Genomic DNA, 17,660 nt, shown 5'->3' with positions numbered 1-17,660 from the left:
TTTGATTGAACTCTTCGTGCAAAATTATGTTTCGATAAAATGACTTTGGCTTTTTAAATAAATATCGTTCTTAAATATTTTCTTCTCAAATTATTTTCATTGCATTGAAAGAGGATTACAAGTTATGCAAACGTGATGTAAGCGACAACTGAAAACCCATTAGATTCCCACTAAGTCCACGTTGTGCTATTATTGGATGTCAATATTCAGACACGCAAAGGTATTTTATTTTCAGGAAATAAACTCATTTTTCTACTTGGAATAAGTGTTCGTTGAAAGTGACTCAACAACTTCATTGTCATATTTTTTTATGCTTTTTTTTAATATTTCGAGTGACTATTTTCAGTCAAAACTTCAGATACTTAAAATTACTCCTCGAATAGGGTACTTACATTTGCTAAATTAAGAACTTTTTGAAACGCATGTGGACAATTGCCAACTGATATTTTTGTCTACGTGTCATACTTTAAATGGCTTATTCAACCTCCAGCATTCAAAGCCACAGAAAGCAACATGTCGCATCTAATATACTTATATTTTTACCATTTAAAGTAAAACAAATTTTACAAATGGCAAAGCCGTATATCTTGCCATATAAATTATTTATATTGACGCAGGTGAATTTGATCTCGTGTACGCAAAGAGTATGCCTACATTTTACATTGAATAGCGACAACTAGAACAAATAAAGACTTAAAAAGGATTATGCAAAAGCTAAACTCCTCAAGAGATTAAATGCATGCTTGGAAAACTATGTGAAAACACTAAAAATTGTTTTGGTTGTAGTGCAAACGCCAAAAATGCATAATAAATCTCATTAAGCGCTAATTATCCAGTTGCAGACAAACAAATCACGCGAAAAGAATGCAAAACAGTTTAGTTTTGCAAAACAGTTTAGTTTTGCATTGCTTTTGCTTGCTCAAACAGACGTTTGAGCAAGCAAAAGCAAAAACGAGGAGTCGTTTAATGGAGATGGGTACCTGTAAATATTAAACAACAATTTCTCATATCATATATATTTCAGGCTATTACTTCAGTGCAATAGGAGTAAACTTCAACAACGATTTTAAGAGCCAATAATTTTGTGGGCATCTAAACATCCAAACCTAAAACATAGCAAGAAATCGTCTGAATATGAGATTGGAACAATCTTTGCTTTCATTTAAAATCACGTGCGTCCTATTATACTGAAGGCTTTTGGATTAAAAACAATAAGATCTAAGGACTAAAGGCAGCATTATTTTGTATTACTCTTTAAAAAAAAGTATTATTGGATTTCAAAATTATCATGGGAGTCGTGCATTATATATGATCATAAGTGTTTTTGTGCGAGATTAGTTCGTTAGCCATTTATGTGAAATTTCTAATTTCTATCACATGCATGTTTAGCAAGTTTGAATATTGAAAATGTGCAACTTTGGTGATGTGGTGCATTCATTTACGTCGTATATTGGCCGATAGTAATGAAAAATAGCGAGAACTGTTCTCATTTCACAGTTATAACGTGGACAAAAAGCGCGTAACTTATGACCTGTTTTTTTTTAAGATACAGATATCAAATCTCATCCATTCCAAAAGTCACGACATACCCCTTGTCAATTGTCATGTAATCACCAATTACAGGCTCGAAAAGCAAATTCTGTGATTGGTTAAGCAATCATCGCAACAAAATTTGATTGGTTCAATGAAAGCAAAAGAGAAAGATGGTTGGTCATTCACATGAAGATTAGAGTTGCGGTAATTCTGCGGTTTAAAAGGATTTAAAACAACACTTGTGATGTACATGCGGCAAAAATTTACGAACTCTCGTGGAGACAAGAAAAATATAAAGACAAGAAAATAAAACAAGATTTCATTGATTGAAGAGAGTTTCCTAAAAATTCGACATGTCTAATTCTGCAAATGGAGTGCATTCAATTGAAAATATTCTTGAAACTTGTGAGAGAAAGAAATTATCACAACAGCTTACAACAACAAGAAAAATTCAATGTTTCAAACCAGTTTTGTCGAGTGTACAAAGTATTGCAGAGCCTTGTGGGTTACCAAATGATAAAGATGTTTCCAAAGAGATAAGTTTTGATTACTCCATAGAAAGTGGTGTCCAGAAAAAAAGAACGAAAAATAATGAAATAAACACATTTACAGGTAAATAGTGTAACTGCAAGCAAGAGCTCATATTATCTAAAGTCTGAATTATAATTTGAGAATAAAGTATATAAACAGTGCATTTCATCACAAATTAAATATTTTATAAGTCATAATTAAAACTCCCTTCACAAGGTAAACTATGAAATGTTTGTGTGACCCATCCCAGACGCAAAACACGGCATATATTCCTCGCGAATTCCTTTGAAGTTTTACACACATTCTATGAGATTTGGAAACTTTGATCTATAATGTTAATATTTACCTAAAGCTATATTTCTTTCCCATTACGTGTATGGTGATGGCAATAATGTCAAGTTAATTTTCAGTCACAAAATCAGCACAACAATGTGTGCCTTATTTGTTTTAGTGAGAACACCATCACATATAAACACAGAACAAACAAGCCATATTGAGATCGAGAAGAACACCAGCAGTAGAAAGAAAACCAAAGCAAAGAAACGAGTACTGTTTACAAGAGCACAAGTATTCGAGCTAGAGAGAAGATTTCGCGTTCAGAAATATTTATCTGCGGTGGAGAGAGAGCAGTTGGCGAAAGTCACAAACTTAACACCGACGCAAATAAAAGTTTGGTATCAGAATCACCGTTACAAAAATAAAAAGCAAAACATACGGGAAACAGCAGAAACTGAAAAGTTGTGGGACTTCTACGAATATGGTAGAAACAGGCAGTTAATAAACCAAATGTTCCAAAACATGAATTCAACATCTTCAAGTGCAACATTAAATAACATTTCTCATGATAACATGCAGTGAACACGTGCATAGCATAGCATGCATTGACTATTTTCTAGACTGTTTAAAACGACTGGAGTTATCAATATAACTGTAACATAAACACGACACAACATACACTGTTTAAGTATTTCATGAAATGAATAAATCTAAAATGAACTGAATCACTTGCAATAACTGACTTTCATTGCAAATATAATCAAAATATGTGTCGCGTAAATGCATGGTTGTAATTTCCCCATCAAAATTAAATGTAAATGGTATATGTTAGCAGGCTTTGTCCGTCATGCAACATAGCTGACCTGAAGTAACCAAACCTTTAGTACCATGCAACAGCATGAAAAGAAGGATCCTTTCACGGTGCAACACTAGCAGCGTATATACAGTGCACTTTTTTTATCTCACTATAAAAATTAAAACAAGCAAGTAGCATGTTAAAAAGAAAAGCCAGACAAATAACGGCATGGGGATTTTCTTTCATAGAGTTGTCCAATACGCCCGATACGATTAACCAAACAAGCAAATAAGTAAATGAGGAAACGAGCATTAAAAACAAGAAAAAAGTAAAGGCAAGTAAAGCTCTGTAACTTTGTGTATCAGTAGGGGGGTGTACAAAAGGAGTAAAAATTGCAAGGTATGACCTTATATATCTAACAAATTTTGCAATAGGTTAGAGAAAAAAGGAGGAAGAAAGTATGGGCACTAAAATGAAAGAATAAACGTTTGAAAAGCAGATAAAACAACATCACTAAGAGTTAGAATTAAAATTGGTTAAATACCCATTCAATAATCATCAAAGATGTTTCTTTAGCAACACGTTAAACTTACCGCGATATTGACAACGTAGTCCAGAATATTCTTTAGGACAAAGACAAACATTTGGCTTTATACAAATACCACGATTTAAACACTTGCGTCGACAATGAGCTGAAAAAGAGAGGAAATGTTTGCATGTTGTGAAGTTTGATCGAACAATAAACAAGGTCGAAAAAGGTCTTCTTGACGACAAAAATCGTCAACCATTTCCTTGGCCACACGATGACGCATTTTAACTTCCTGTTATCCGGAGATAAAAGTTTAAAATAATAATACCTTTAAGCGTTTTATGCATGAAAGTACTTCGCTGCAGTTCGCTAGAATCATCAAAACACAGACGGGGATTTTGATCCGCAAATAACATTAGTAGTGTGGTGAAATAATCGCCTAAGAGGGTGCGCTTTACAAATAATCTTCCGTAGAAAAGACATCACAAATTACATAAAGTTTAAGTCATAGCTTAGTAGCTATAGCTTTTATATCAGAAAAAAATGGTGAGCTATGTTACACAGAAACACATGAGTCTGGATGACGTTAATAAACTCCTTTCAACGAAAGGAAACTTGCCTGGTCTGGTCTGTTCAATAATTATACAAGGTCATGATTTGCAAAGAAAAACCTTGCCAGGCACAAAGTACAGTAAGCATTTTGTCGGTTAGTACATACAAAAGGTGATAGACTTTATATGATGGTTTCTTCTATGACGAGTTTGCTCTGCAAGAGAGCACAAAGAGCTTACTCAGGAAATTAAATCAAGTCTACACATTAGATTATTGTTTTAATTCATATACCAATAAAATTTAAAAACGTTCTGACTAGAGACGCCTTTTTACCTCATAATGAAAGTACAAAATGTAAATTAGTGGATACAATAACTGTTGTAGATCTATGAGGGGTTTTGCTTACCATGCTGACATATATCTCCCCAATAACCATAAGGACATGAGCATTGATCTTTCTTAAAGCACCGTCCACCATTTTTACATTCACGCCGGCACACCGCTGTAAAGAAATGATTTTACTTGTCTGATTGACGCAGCATTTCAATGGTGAATGACCAATAAACTGAACGTGAGCTTCCATTTAATATATCTGATGTTTACAGTTGCCTTACCTGATTGACATCGACTGCCACGATATCCGTCAGTACATAAGCAAACGTTATTTCGAACGCAAATCCCACCATTTCGACACTGAGGAGAGCACGTACCTATTTCGTTGGAAATAAGAGAACTGAATAAATACAAACAATTAAACATGCTTTCGAACAATCCATTTGAATTATTGAGTATCAATTAACGTGTTATATATTGAAAAACACATCCAAAGAAATGACGACAAAGTCACAAACGAGACTATGGATAAATAATTCGCTTAAATTTTTTTTTGATAAATGCCTGCAGGTGTCCCAGTTGTCAAGCATAAAAAAGTTCGTGCCATGGTAATTCAAACTTTCATCTCTTCGTGCACTGACCTTCCTGACACCTTATCCCAAAATAACCAGGCAAACACTGACATATTCCTGGTTTCACACAAAAACCTCCATTTAGACATCCCAATGGGCAAAGAGCTATATAGCAAAAATACACAAATGGTTCAGTTCACCACTCAATTCAAAACCAAATTGCGATATGCACACCTTGATCACACGTGCGCCCTCTGTAACCAGGAGAACAGCGGCATTTCCCTGGAGGAATGCATTTTCCACCATTAAGACATTTCACATTACATTGCGCTAGGAAAAGATTTCAACATTCACTCATTATAGTTCAACGTGCAATGGCAACGTTTTATATTGAGCTATATATATGGTTAGGGATCTTAAACAACAGAGGCCAGTTGCACAAAGCCTGGATAGCGTTATCCATAGGATTGTAAAATTTTGAAACTTCTAAAAGGTGTTTATATTTCGCTTACGACAAAGAAATCTTTTAATCTTAGAGGCAATATTTTATTTCACTGATTGCTCAGTTTAAATCGTATATTTTTGGCTTTTAAGAGACTTTATAAACGTTAAAAAAATTGCGTTATAGCGCTCTATTCGGCCTTCTTGCAAACGTCCCCAGAATCATAAGAAGCGATACATTTATTCCTCTACGAAGACATCAACAGAAAAATAATTCCGTGAGGCCACGTAGCTACAAATATAAATGAAAACATGAAAAATAGCCGTTTATACAAGGGCAGGGGGAGAGAATTTTTCGTAACATTCCTACTTAAGTTGGTCTCACCCTTTTCGCATCGTTTGCCATAAAAGATTGGGGACATCGACATTTCCCTGGGGCTATGCAGCGTCCACCATTCAAACAAGCGTTCCTACAGTAGGCTGAAAAGATTTAATAATTAATGACGCGAAGAAAATGAAGTGGCAACATGGGACATCGTGGGATATTTGAATTAGACTTTACTCCGTCAAGTAAAACATTGAAATACATTTTTGACGAAATGATCAATTTGATGTGTTAATCCTAATGTCTTAGAAATAACACATCAATTAGATCCAAGGAAATAACAGAAATATCTCTCCAGTTTGGTAAGATTACTCATCAAAATCCTGCTGAGAATCCATTCTGAAGACATGTACCTCGAGCACACGTGATCCCAAGAAAGCCTTGTTGACATTTGCAGACACCAGGTGCGACGCACTTTTCACCCTTTTGACATGGTGGGTCACAAGACACTGAATATTTTAATGAAGATATTTAGTTGAGATAAGATTTCACAATCAATTGATTTTAAGTATGGAAAAATATGTGATGGAAAAAGCTGCGTAAGAAAGATCAATCAAAATTTGCCATGTAACTTGTAATTTATGATGCTAAATTCAAGTTTATGAAGAGCGAATGTAAATATTTCAAGTAATTATCTTTGGTGAAGGATAAGTTAATGAATATCTAAGAAAGATGAAATTAGATTTACTATTACAAAGCAGGTTGTTTTGTTAGTATTTAAATAATTCAGAATATAAGAGCGTGTACCTCTGCTGGCTCTGCATTGAAAGCCATTGCCATGGTACCCTTGCGGACAAGTTCCGCAGTGGATTTGCGAGTCAACAATAGTGCACTCGACATTGGGAAAACACAACTGTCGAGAACATGGTCTACTTGATGAAACAATCCTAACTTTAAAAGAAAGAAACAGAAGATTTTGAAATTATATCACAAATGTATATGCCTTTCGGATTCCAATTTTATGAAGATTTACACAAAGCCAAATTTTTCCAACGTGCTTGCTTCACTCTTGCTAAAGTAAAATGATTAAAATCTCCACCATCTATACATTGTTTGTCTACTTTGATAATTTCTCACCTTCTTTACATTTGATTCCATCGCCTGTGTATCCAGTCGGACATTCCCCGCATCTGAAAGAGGACTCACCAACATTTACGCACATGACGTTTTGGAAACACGGTTTCCTAGCGCAAGGTCTAACATCAATTTGACATAACGCACCGGAGAAGCCAGGATAGCACGTGCAACTAAACGTTCCTTCAATAACGGACGAGCAACGACCGTTTATGCACGGGTTAGACTCACAGATATCAAAACGCTTTTCGCAAAAACGACCAACGAATGATCGTTGGCAGAAACAGCGAAAATGACCATCGGAAAGTGGCACACACTGACCATGGACGCATGGATTCAAGTAGCAAGGACTTACTCTCTTTTTGCAATCAGGCTGAAGATAACCATGCGGGCAGTTGCACGTAAATGTCCCGTTTCGGGTAGATGTACACATCCCTTTACCACAGGGCTTTGACCAACAAGGATCAAACTGTCGATCACATAGTAGGCCTCGATAACCAAAGTCACACGAACATACAAATGAATCACCTTTTGCAACACAAACACCATTCACACAAGGTTTAACGTCACATGGTGATCTTTGTCGTTCACAACGACTACCGACATAGTTTCTATTGCATCGACAAATTGGCAAACCGCTTACCAAAATACATGAGCCGTTGTTACAGTTCGTTGTCATGCAAGCCGAAATGTTGCATAAAGGACCGCTGTAGCCACGGTAACAATGACACTGGTAGCTCTTGTTAACGTTCATACAAATGCCATATTTACACGGTCTCGATTCACAAGGTTCGACAGTATACTCACAACTTGGTCCAGTATAACCAAAGTGACACTGACAAGCAGGTCCATGTTGAGTCCACGAACACACACCATTCTTACAGTCAAGTTTACATAAGTTATCACATCGTTTTCCAATGTAGTTACCATAACATACACATTTTTTACTGGTTGCATTGCAGGCACCATTTATGCAACGCACTTTACCACAAAACTGCTTCGTCATATTGCAAAATTTTCCAAAATATTTTTCTGGACAGAGGCAACGCATATTACTTCCGCCCATATTGATGCAACGACCACGTTTACATGGGTTTGGTTGACAAGCGGTAGTTCGTCTTGAACAATATTTCCCATGAAACCCTGGTGAGCAAAAGCATTTAAATGATGTAAAATTGTAGCTTCGACAGCTTCCTCGTACGCAAGGATTCTTGTCACATGGGTCTCGTTGAATATGACATAGCTTTCCATTGTAAAATTCAGGACAAATACATCTAAACGCATCCCCAACCTCCACGCATTCACCATTTACGCAGGGATTAGAATAGCAGGAGGGTATTTTAAGATGACACAAGTCACCATAAAAACCTGAATTACAGATACAGTTGAAAATGTCTCCGTTTTCTTCACATTTGCCATGTAAACACGGACTCCGTTCACATAATGGTATTCTTTCTTCACAGTAACGACCTCGAAAATTTTTCAGACAATCGCATCTGTGTGTACTCTTGGAAATTTTAATACATATCCCATCATTTCTGCAAGGACAAGTTTTGACATTGATATTGACATGTTTTGAGGAAGTTTGTCCACAGTTATCGCTGACTAAAAACTCAATGGTCCGCCTCGTTAAATTAACGGGTCTCCATCGGAAAACACCGTTGGATCCAAGGTGTCCCTCAGGAGCATCGTGCATTATATGCACTTTTTCGCCTTCAGGATCAGTAGCATTTACGAAAAATATGACCTCATCCCCTAGTATTACACTCAGACTGGTTTCTTTAGGATAGGTAAACAAAGGTGGCAAGTTGTCTGAAAGAGAAGCAACGAAACTGTCATGACAAGTAAAAAAACGCACAATGATAGAACAGCAATGTCTGCAAGTAATGGAAAAAACTCTCGGAGATAGATGGAGAAAGGAAAACCGATAAAAATATTTTCGTTAAGATAAAAATTATTGATGAGTAGAGATAGGGATCAGATACACCAGTAGTGTCAACACGAGGGAAGGATGGACCACCCCCCAAATAACTATAAATAACTTCCGCAGCTATCTCTTATGTCTATACATATATCATGTATCTTATTTCATTAGAAATCAACTCTATGTAAATAATTCCATCATTATTCTACATGGAAGATGGCATAAGTTTGCCGAAACAAGTATGCAATAATAAATTTAAAAAAGTTTTCGTTTACTTTAGTCTATAGTAAAGTTAACATAGTTGACATGGTGCAATTGAAAAATATAAATAAGTGTCATTTTGAGGAGTTTTTAGCACTCCCTAAAAACTGCATTGCTGGCACCAAAAAGTTTGGCAATTACCTAAGCGAGGTGTCCAATCTTCAGAATTGATGTTCGATAAACATCTCAAACATGAATTTGTAGGTGATGCATCGCCGTGTAAAAAACATCGCATGTTGACGGAGCAAGTTCCTGGCTGAAAGAAAATCACACAAAACAAAAATGAAGACCTCAATTTCTTTTTTGTTGAATGAGCGTGATCTATCACCCAATGAACGGAGAGCCCCCTACCTATGCCACTGCCTACCCCTGAACTCGTTACATTAGAGATAAAGAAAAATAAGAGACGTGTCATGATACAATATCTTACTTTGGTGATGCACTGCTCTTCACTAGAGCAGCTTTTACACACGCTATCAAAGGCCATTCTAAAGATGGGATTACTCCAGTCGTCGCCAGTGTTAGAAACGCGAATGTGCATTGGCTCAAGAGATTTCAAAGATTTTAACTTCATATTTTCCGGGATCTTGCAAATCACACCACTTGCACTGTAATATATAGCTTTAGCAGTGAATGATTCCGACTCAATTTCATCCCATCTTTCACCGTTTTGCTAAATTGGAAAATCAAAGCTTTAGATCTGAAAAACACATATAAAAATCTTTATTATCTATATCAAAGTAAAGACAGCTTCAGTTTTGAAAGTTGTATTTCCCTTAACACGAAACACGTACTCGTAGATGTGTGAATAAACACGACAGAGATCCATAGTTCAGGAATATCGATCCAGAAATAAAGATTTCATCACAAATATCCTCACGTGCGTCACAAAGAGAATCAACAAGCGGATATAATGTAGGAGTTGTTGCCAAATTCATCGAACAATCACTTGAGACATATCCTAAATGAAGTTATTAGCAATTAGTTACTGAATTTGTTGTGTTAATGCAGCATCTATAACCAATCATGCGCAGCCATACTGATGAATACAAGGCGCCACTTTCATTATTGAAACATGTATAAATCATTATTCATTCAGCTTTATCTGTGTAGTACTGGAAACTAGAAATGACGAACCTGAGTTACATTTACAAACTCCTTGATGACAATGACCATTCACACTACATCGATTTTCACATAGCTCGTACTTCCATTTCATAAATAAGAGTTCATTATCTTTCATTTCTTCAATATTTTGCTTGCAAATTGACGATAATGTTTCACCATTAGATCTAAGAAGGTCCATATCCAAACCTTCCTTGTGAAAAGAATAAAAAATAAAAGAAAAAATTGAAATTTGTACAATAAAAGTATAGTTAGTTTGTATAACTACATTAAATGACACTTCATTTTAGTTCACTTCATTTCAACTTCATTTTTTGTCAGGTCAACTCGTCAACCCAACTCACGCGACTGAAGCACACCGACACAGCTCACCATTCCATTCAATTCAATCTCACTCTGTACTCAAACATCCATCTCTTTAATGTGACACATTCGTTTGTTCAATCAAACATCCATTATTATACAGTCAAAAACCATCATTATACAGTTCAAAATTTCAATTTAATCAACACAAATTTTGTTTTACTCTACCTGACTTTCTTCCACACAAGTCTGCCAAATCTCCCGCCAGAGTCGTTCACCAACAATGTTTTTGCAAAATTGTAGTGCAAGTGTAGCGTTCAATACGTTATAACAAATTTCTTGTCCTTTTTCAAAACCGACCGATTGAATTGGTTGATCAGATTGTATGTTGTGATCATCTTGTAACTTCACGTTTTCCTTCAACAAAAATCCTTTCAAAAGTACAGGCTGTTTGCCAACAATAGTTTTCGTAAAGTCTCGTAAATCATTTGAAGGCTTTAAGACATTGTAAAAAGTGCAGCTTTCTTTAGACCCGTATCTTGAATTGATACCAAAACACATGCAATGACCAGAGTCACTTGTGAAAGACGACGAGGACATTGTGGACACAAACTTGAACAAACTAAATAATAGATTTGATGAAAAATATGAAGAAATTCATAATATGAAGTTTTTGTTTTCGACATAAATATTTTATACCTTCTTGCTGCTTTCTGATGGACAAAATTCCCTCGACATAAACCCTCTCCCTTAGAATCAAAGACAGACAAATGAACATTGATTCCCCAGTGAAATTCATCAATGTTAACCGTGTCTCCAGACAGAAGGTAAATCTAGAAAAATAATGTAATTGTCAGTTTTGAAAACCGCTGGCGCACAAGAAAAACATACTGTAAAAAAGAAAACTATACACTATCAAAGAAGACTATGATGTAAAAAAAACACAACAAACAAAATCACATTTACTGAAAATGATTTTCCGTTGTTTGACTTTAAAATTCTAGTGCCATTCTGCAACGGAGTTCTTGAGGGTAGAATAAACCGCAAACTTGACTTTCCATACCGACCATGACACAAATCTGCAAAAATTACTTCATCTCTATTCTGAACTGCGACAGCGCACACGCACAAAGCCATCACGCCACAACGCCATTTCTTTATGTGCACCTTTGATGAAGGTAAACAAACTTTGAAGTTAAAGAAGAAATATGACCAACGACAGCAAAACTTACTTCGGTTGATGTGTTAACATTGCGATATAATATGAATTCCCCTTCACCCAAATGCTTGTGGAAGCTGTGCATTGATGGAAAAGAAAATAATTTTTGTTGGTATCCAACACAAAAATATAATACATATTTATTTAATCATGATCATACACGGGCAAAAATGTTCTAGAAGACCTTGAAAGACTGGTCGGTAGGACCGTGTGATCAATAAAAACTGAGATTAAAGACGAATTACATATTTAAATATCGATTGCTTTTGTTCATTATACTCGCCAAATTAGGTTAAGGTGTGATACAATAAACAAGGTATACAACACTTACCTTCCGTCAAATGTCATAATGTATGATGCTCCAACAGAATAACACGAACGAAGTGAATTTGGCTTCAACTTAGCCTACAAAAATTTAATATCAAATAACATATCATGCTTTTTGTTGAACAACAATAGTTATACAACTGTTGGTGTTACCTCAACGACAGGTAAATTATGATTTCTCCACAAAATATCAGTGGTAACAATCGGACCAAGTCTAATTGTTAATTTCCTGGAGGATTTTCCAAAGTTTTTTCGAGCACGTAATTGAATAATATCTTGACCACATTCGGTTGTTTCTCGATTGCAACGAGATGGTTTGAACACCAGAGAACATTTAGATAAAGAAAAATACGATCCAGAAATACTATCTTGGTTTTCCGTAACATCATCTATGAGAAAATAATCAGATTTTTTCATATAGTTCTAGCTACTTTTATGTCAAAGTTTTACAGTTTATAATAAAGAGCTGAACTAAATGAAGACGCGAAGTCTTTATTCAATATAAATAAATTTGTGTACAGTTGACTTTGCATTGCAAACCACATTGCTCTGTGATGACAATGGCAAGGTTGATTCACTCATCAATAAGAGAAGTAGAAAGTGCTAGGTCACTTACCAGAAATCGATGTATTCAAAGGAATTATCAAAGAGCAGTTTGTCTGTGAAGTTCGACAAAAAACGGGCAACCGTATGGTGAATGTAATATTTATGACTTGTGCGTATGCCATGACCAACTTACTGGAAGGTTTTACCTAAACATAAATGTCAACAATGATCACTTAGATTGTGATTATGTGGTTTAATTGAAATCAAGGAAGAATGATCTTTTAAAAAAAACATTTGAAAAATGAAACTGACAAGCAAATGTACCTATCAACAGATAGCGAAATACCTTGATTGACAATGAATTGATTCATTTAAGGAAGTTTTGGTGAATACGTTCGGAAGTATGATACTTGCATTCTCTTACACGAATACATACCGTCACGCCAAAATAAAAGCTTTGACTGGTCAAAACTGGACTCTTGATGAAGTTTGAATTCCTGAAAAACGATCGTACGTTACAAATTACCTGCAAACGAGAAAAAATAGTCCCTCTGATAAAGTTGATTTATCAAACGATTTGATGGGAGAGCACTTCATGTCATGTTGTTCTATAAAATGGATCGAGTTTTGTTTTCTTCACATTCATAAATCCATGGCAAGTCTGACCAACTGACTTACCATATAAAAACATACACGAATAAACATGTTGTTGACCAAATGGAAAATGAACATTATGGATGAAGGTAACGAACAACACGAAGAGGCATTTTTCTTTTATGAAGACGTTTTAAGAAGTGACAAACAGATATTAGGTTGCGCATGCATGTCATAAACACAAGCAATTCTTGATAGTAAACCTACCGTATCTCCAAAACCAAGAGCAAATCGTTCCGGTAAAACTTGTACATCAAAGTATGTACGAGAAGTCTCTTTTCTGTGAATTACGTTCCTCCAAATTTTCCCATCCTTTCCACGAGTTATTTTGTACAAATAAAAAAGATATTTGACGTTTTCCTCGCGTTTTGCAACACGGAATAAACAACGTATGTACACATATGGTCGACGGTAAGGTCGACCTAAATATCCAGAGAATGGATATAAGTGCAGCACTTTTGGCAGCGGAGGATACATATCTAAAAAATGAAATAGAAAAATTGAGGTACCTTCACACAAATGTTGACATGAACAATCGATAAATAAAAAATTGTAAGAATCATTACTTCAAGCATTTCGTATTTAGTAAAAATAAACAAATACAGCATAAAAACAATGACTTTTATTGAAATTGTAATTTAACTGTTTTGTTTGTACTTCATAGACGTACCTTGGCAATTATGTTTGAGATCTCGCTGCCCTGGATTGCAAAGTCTTTTAACGGCTATAAAAGACATAAAATTATTGTACGGTCGACTTCAAATTTTTTAATGCATATTGGCCAGCTAGGGTACGTTAATCTACCTTTCAAAATAAATTGCATTCGTTTCAAAACATACTGTTGAAAACGGAATATTAAAAAAATCGCATGATCTTAGCCAGGTCTCAGCCTAAGCAGACTACATGAATCTAGAATGTATAATACAACGAAACGGCAGAAGATATTGATATCCAGATTGCCATGTCAAGTCAAAATATTTTCACACAATAGAGCAGGTCAAAACTTGTTATGTACAATTTAAAGTGGCATGCAGTATCCAAGCACACATCTAACGATTACCAGTAGGTCTAATTGAGGTAAAGTTCTTCATATAATGTATATTTGATTCCAGCAACTTACTTTTGCCACTCCGTTACTTAAAAAACCAAACCTTCATTTCTAACCTTTAGCACAGTATGCTGTTGGACAGAAGTAAGTTCTCTGCAGTAAATAAACTTTAAAATCGCCACAATGTCTCACAAATATTGGTAACCGCCAGAAGCAGCAAATTTGTCGATTTCCTACGATCCACGAAGCACACGCTTTTACTCTTATCTGCTCTCCAAGTTTGACACCATATGCGGGAGGTAACCAAACAGATGAAGGAGTACCACATGCATTGGAGGGTGGACAGGTGTTTGGTAGTTCGGCTGATTGACCATTAAGTATGAATCTATACCACGTACGTGTTAGATTAGTGTCACAGATTGTGTTACGAGAGTTTTCACGTGCATTTCTAAGGTCACGTGATGCGTGAGTTAAAGTTTGATAAACGCTCGGCTTGCATTGTGGATAATCTAGAGAATGAACAAATTGTTGAGAAATTGCAGAGAGAAAGAGAATAGCTTACCTATGGTACTAAAATATTTACACAATTTACTCAAACATTACACCTTACATTAAATGTTTCATTTTAAAGTCCTAGCTAGGAGTAAACAAAAAAAACTGAGATGTTTTCAAAAAATGTTACAAAGCTCAACTGTTCATAGATTTCAGACAAAGACAATGATTTAAGAGACATACATGCAATTTCCTGTAGATTGTTTTAAGCATGTAGAAGCTATGTCTTATATTCAAACTGATATGATCAGATTAAGTGTATAAGTTCACATTTCACTAAACGCTTTGTGAAAAAAGACTAGTGATCTGATGTTAAAACCTCATTATGTGACTTGTTTAAACCGAGTTTGACTAAAACAAATTTATGTTTTGATAGCGTTTGTATAAAAACCTGCTGCCGAATTATTTCTGCTTCCAACTATTTGTCAGCCAGATTAAAATACAAATATCCTGTCGAGTCAGACAGATCTAAAAATATCTCGAAAATAACTGTGCAAGCAGCTTGTAATATTGAAGTTGAAGTTTTTTGTACATATTCTTAGTGTGTGCCTGACATGTAGATTACGTTTGTGAGAATGATAAATATCCTTGAAAAACGTGCGACATTTTATGACCCACAAAATGGGAAAACAGAAAGAACCTACAGGGGAATTCACAGCTTAAGGTATTTATTTATCTGCTTGACAAATCCAATAAGCCAGCTCTTAGTACTATCAACAGACCTTTTGGCGGGTATGTTTCCTTTTTCCTATATTTATAAAGTCATTTATTTTGCCAAATTGTGTTTATTTCTACAAAAGGCCACAAAAAAATGCCAATTTGGACAAAAATAATCGAAAATAACTTATGATCAATACGATAAGTTCATTTCCACATGTGAAAAACCGCATGCTTCAAAAAGTATTTTATGAATTATAGTAATGACAATTGCCAGCGGCGCACCCACATGGGGTGGGGTGAAAGGGTACGTGATAACTATCTTTATGTATTCAAGGTGTTGCCACGTTGGATGGTGGACGCTGTTTCTTCAGCATTTGTTTGTTGAGTTGCATATGTTACATCTCTATCAGAAACATCATACTAGGCTACTGGTCATTTTACAATTTTCATTCTTGTTCATTCTTTCTCATTTATAATCAAAGAAAGGGCATAGATTTATCGACTTCCTATCATTTCCCAAACACAAAGTTTGAATTCCTTGCACAAAAACAGATACGAGGTAAAAACAAGACAGCCATCGTATTACGTCATGTATATGGACGCCGTCACCGAGGAAGATTACCACACATTGATGAACCAGTGTGTGGAGACCAATGAATAAAAAAATTACAAACAATTCCACATACCTTTGATAAGAAACATTTTACGAATCCACTCCATATCTTGGTAAACATAAGTGAACTCTCCAACAATTGCATTATTTTGCGCTCCGCATATTGTCTTTTTTTGGAGCACACCGACCAGTGAGATGACTCCACCTTCATTAAAAACGATTAAAGGACTCCCAAGGTTCACTCGTGAGCAATATTCGTTAACATTATAGCTACTATTTCCACGAAAAGACATGCACAAACGGGAGATGTTTTTGTCGATACATGATACAATATCTACTGGTAATGTGAAAGTCCTTTCTGCATAACCAGCATCGTTTGTGTGGTGTGAATGCCAATTTACGACTACCGCACTATTAGGTGTATTTGCATATTTTGCGCGCATTGTGATAACGTTCGCCGTGAAGGGATTTTGTGACAAATACAGCAAAGCCAAATCATATTTTCTAGAGTTCACGTAATCAATAACGCTCACCATAACGGTATCTTCCTCGTTTCTTTTCATTGTCTCGTAATTTTGCGCTTGTATTAATAATTGAGAAGGAAATGTCATCTTTGTGAAGCAATTGGACGAAGTTAAGAGCCATCGTTGATGTATGATAGCACCAGAGCAATTCAGCGATGGAATATGCGCAAACCAAGGCCAAGTTTTTGAAGTTGACGCAGTTACCTGTAAGACAGCGAATAGTATATAAAATGTTAACTGGACGATCTTGTTTTGATCGTGAACAGGTTCGTTCAGCACAAGCGCCATCAGTATTGAGTGATGAAATTATTAGTTTACTACGAGTGTTAATACATCCGGCATATACAACATAAGATTACTTTAATGATTGATTGTTGGGACTAGAGATGCGCGGCCGTCTAAGCCAAAATATGAAGTATCTTTGCCATGATTAACTGATTATCACAGGATTAAAAAGAACCATAGGCTTCCTGCAGTTGTTCTAATTCTATTGACGTCATCAATCAATGCATCCAAATATGCAGGCAAGGGGCATCTTGGGGACATGGGGATGGTAAAACAATTTTCGAATAGATTTAAGACTAGATAAAATCAACTTTTAAGGCAACTTTTAAATGTCTTCATTTATGTAATCAATATCATGAAGTTTGATCCTTTGATTCATGAATCAAGACAAAAAAAGGTGTGGTATAGCAGCTGTTCTTATGACAGTAACGTAAACATATATATGACACTACTTGATTAAAATAGCCATATAATAGCCAAAATGATGAAAATGCATGTAGTAGCTCACTTGTTGCAAAAAATCTGTGGGGTTCACTGAGTGTTCACTTCAAGTCTTGACTGACACCAGTCCTCTTATGCTGTGCTTCATTCATTACG

At 35.6% G+C, this 17,660-nt stretch overlaps 2 protein-coding genes across 2 annotated transcripts; one reads left to right on the top strand and one right to left on the bottom strand.

Annotated features, from left to right (window-relative positions):
- The first annotated feature begins 1,784 nt into the window (after nucleotides 1–1,784).
- Nucleotides 1,785–3,065, top strand: LOC124452779 (homeobox protein Nkx-3.2-like). The gene is made up of 2 exons (XM_047003389.1): nucleotides 1,785–2,145; nucleotides 2,516–3,065. Exons 1-2 carry the CDS (start codon nucleotides 1,887–1,889, stop codon nucleotides 2,920–2,922), a joined length of 666 nt encoding a protein of 221 aa, XP_046859345.1. The 5' UTR covers nucleotides 1,785–1,886; the 3' UTR covers nucleotides 2,923–3,065.
- Nucleotides 2,854–17,656, bottom strand: LOC124452766. The gene is given in 28 exon segments (XM_047003375.1): nucleotides 2,854–3,305; nucleotides 3,730–3,828; nucleotides 4,624–4,719; nucleotides 4,832–4,927; nucleotides 5,192–5,287; nucleotides 5,357–5,452; nucleotides 5,949–5,969; nucleotides 5,972–6,043; nucleotides 6,302–6,397; nucleotides 6,696–6,839; nucleotides 7,026–8,834; nucleotides 9,349–9,463; nucleotides 9,638–9,880; nucleotides 10,002–10,168; nucleotides 10,345–10,525; nucleotides 10,864–11,257; nucleotides 11,335–11,468; nucleotides 11,602–11,802; nucleotides 11,868–11,931; nucleotides 12,186–12,259; nucleotides 12,335–12,570; nucleotides 12,798–12,933; nucleotides 13,164–13,253; nucleotides 13,589–13,860; nucleotides 14,052–14,105; nucleotides 14,546–14,938; nucleotides 16,328–16,982; nucleotides 17,572–17,656. Coding segments are annotated over 27 exon segments (5,925 nt in total). The 5' UTR covers nucleotides 16,866–16,982; nucleotides 17,572–17,656; the 3' UTR covers nucleotides 2,854–3,297.
- Nucleotides 17,657–17,660: the final 4 nt, after the last annotated feature.

The sequence above is a fragment of the Xenia sp. Carnegie-2017 genome, unplaced genomic scaffold (genome assembly GCF_021976095.1).
Source record: "Xenia sp. Carnegie-2017 unplaced genomic scaffold, XeniaSp_v1 HiC_scaffold_25, whole genome shotgun sequence".
In the NCBI taxonomy this organism is placed as follows: domain Eukaryota; kingdom Metazoa; phylum Cnidaria; class Anthozoa; order Malacalcyonacea; family Xeniidae; genus Xenia; species Xenia sp. Carnegie-2017.
The sequence above is the reverse complement of the archived record's forward strand: the minus strand, read 5'-3'. Positions and strand labels throughout refer to the sequence as shown.

Coding starts and splice junctions, on each gene's coding strand:
- LOC124452779 (XM_047003389.1), top strand. CDS start 1,887: ATGTCTAATTCTGCAAATGGAGTGCATTCAATTGAAAATATTCTTGAA. Junction 2,146..2,515: donor TGAAATAAACACATTTACAG/GTAAATAGTGTA, acceptor TATTTGTTTTAG/TGAGAACACCATCACATATA.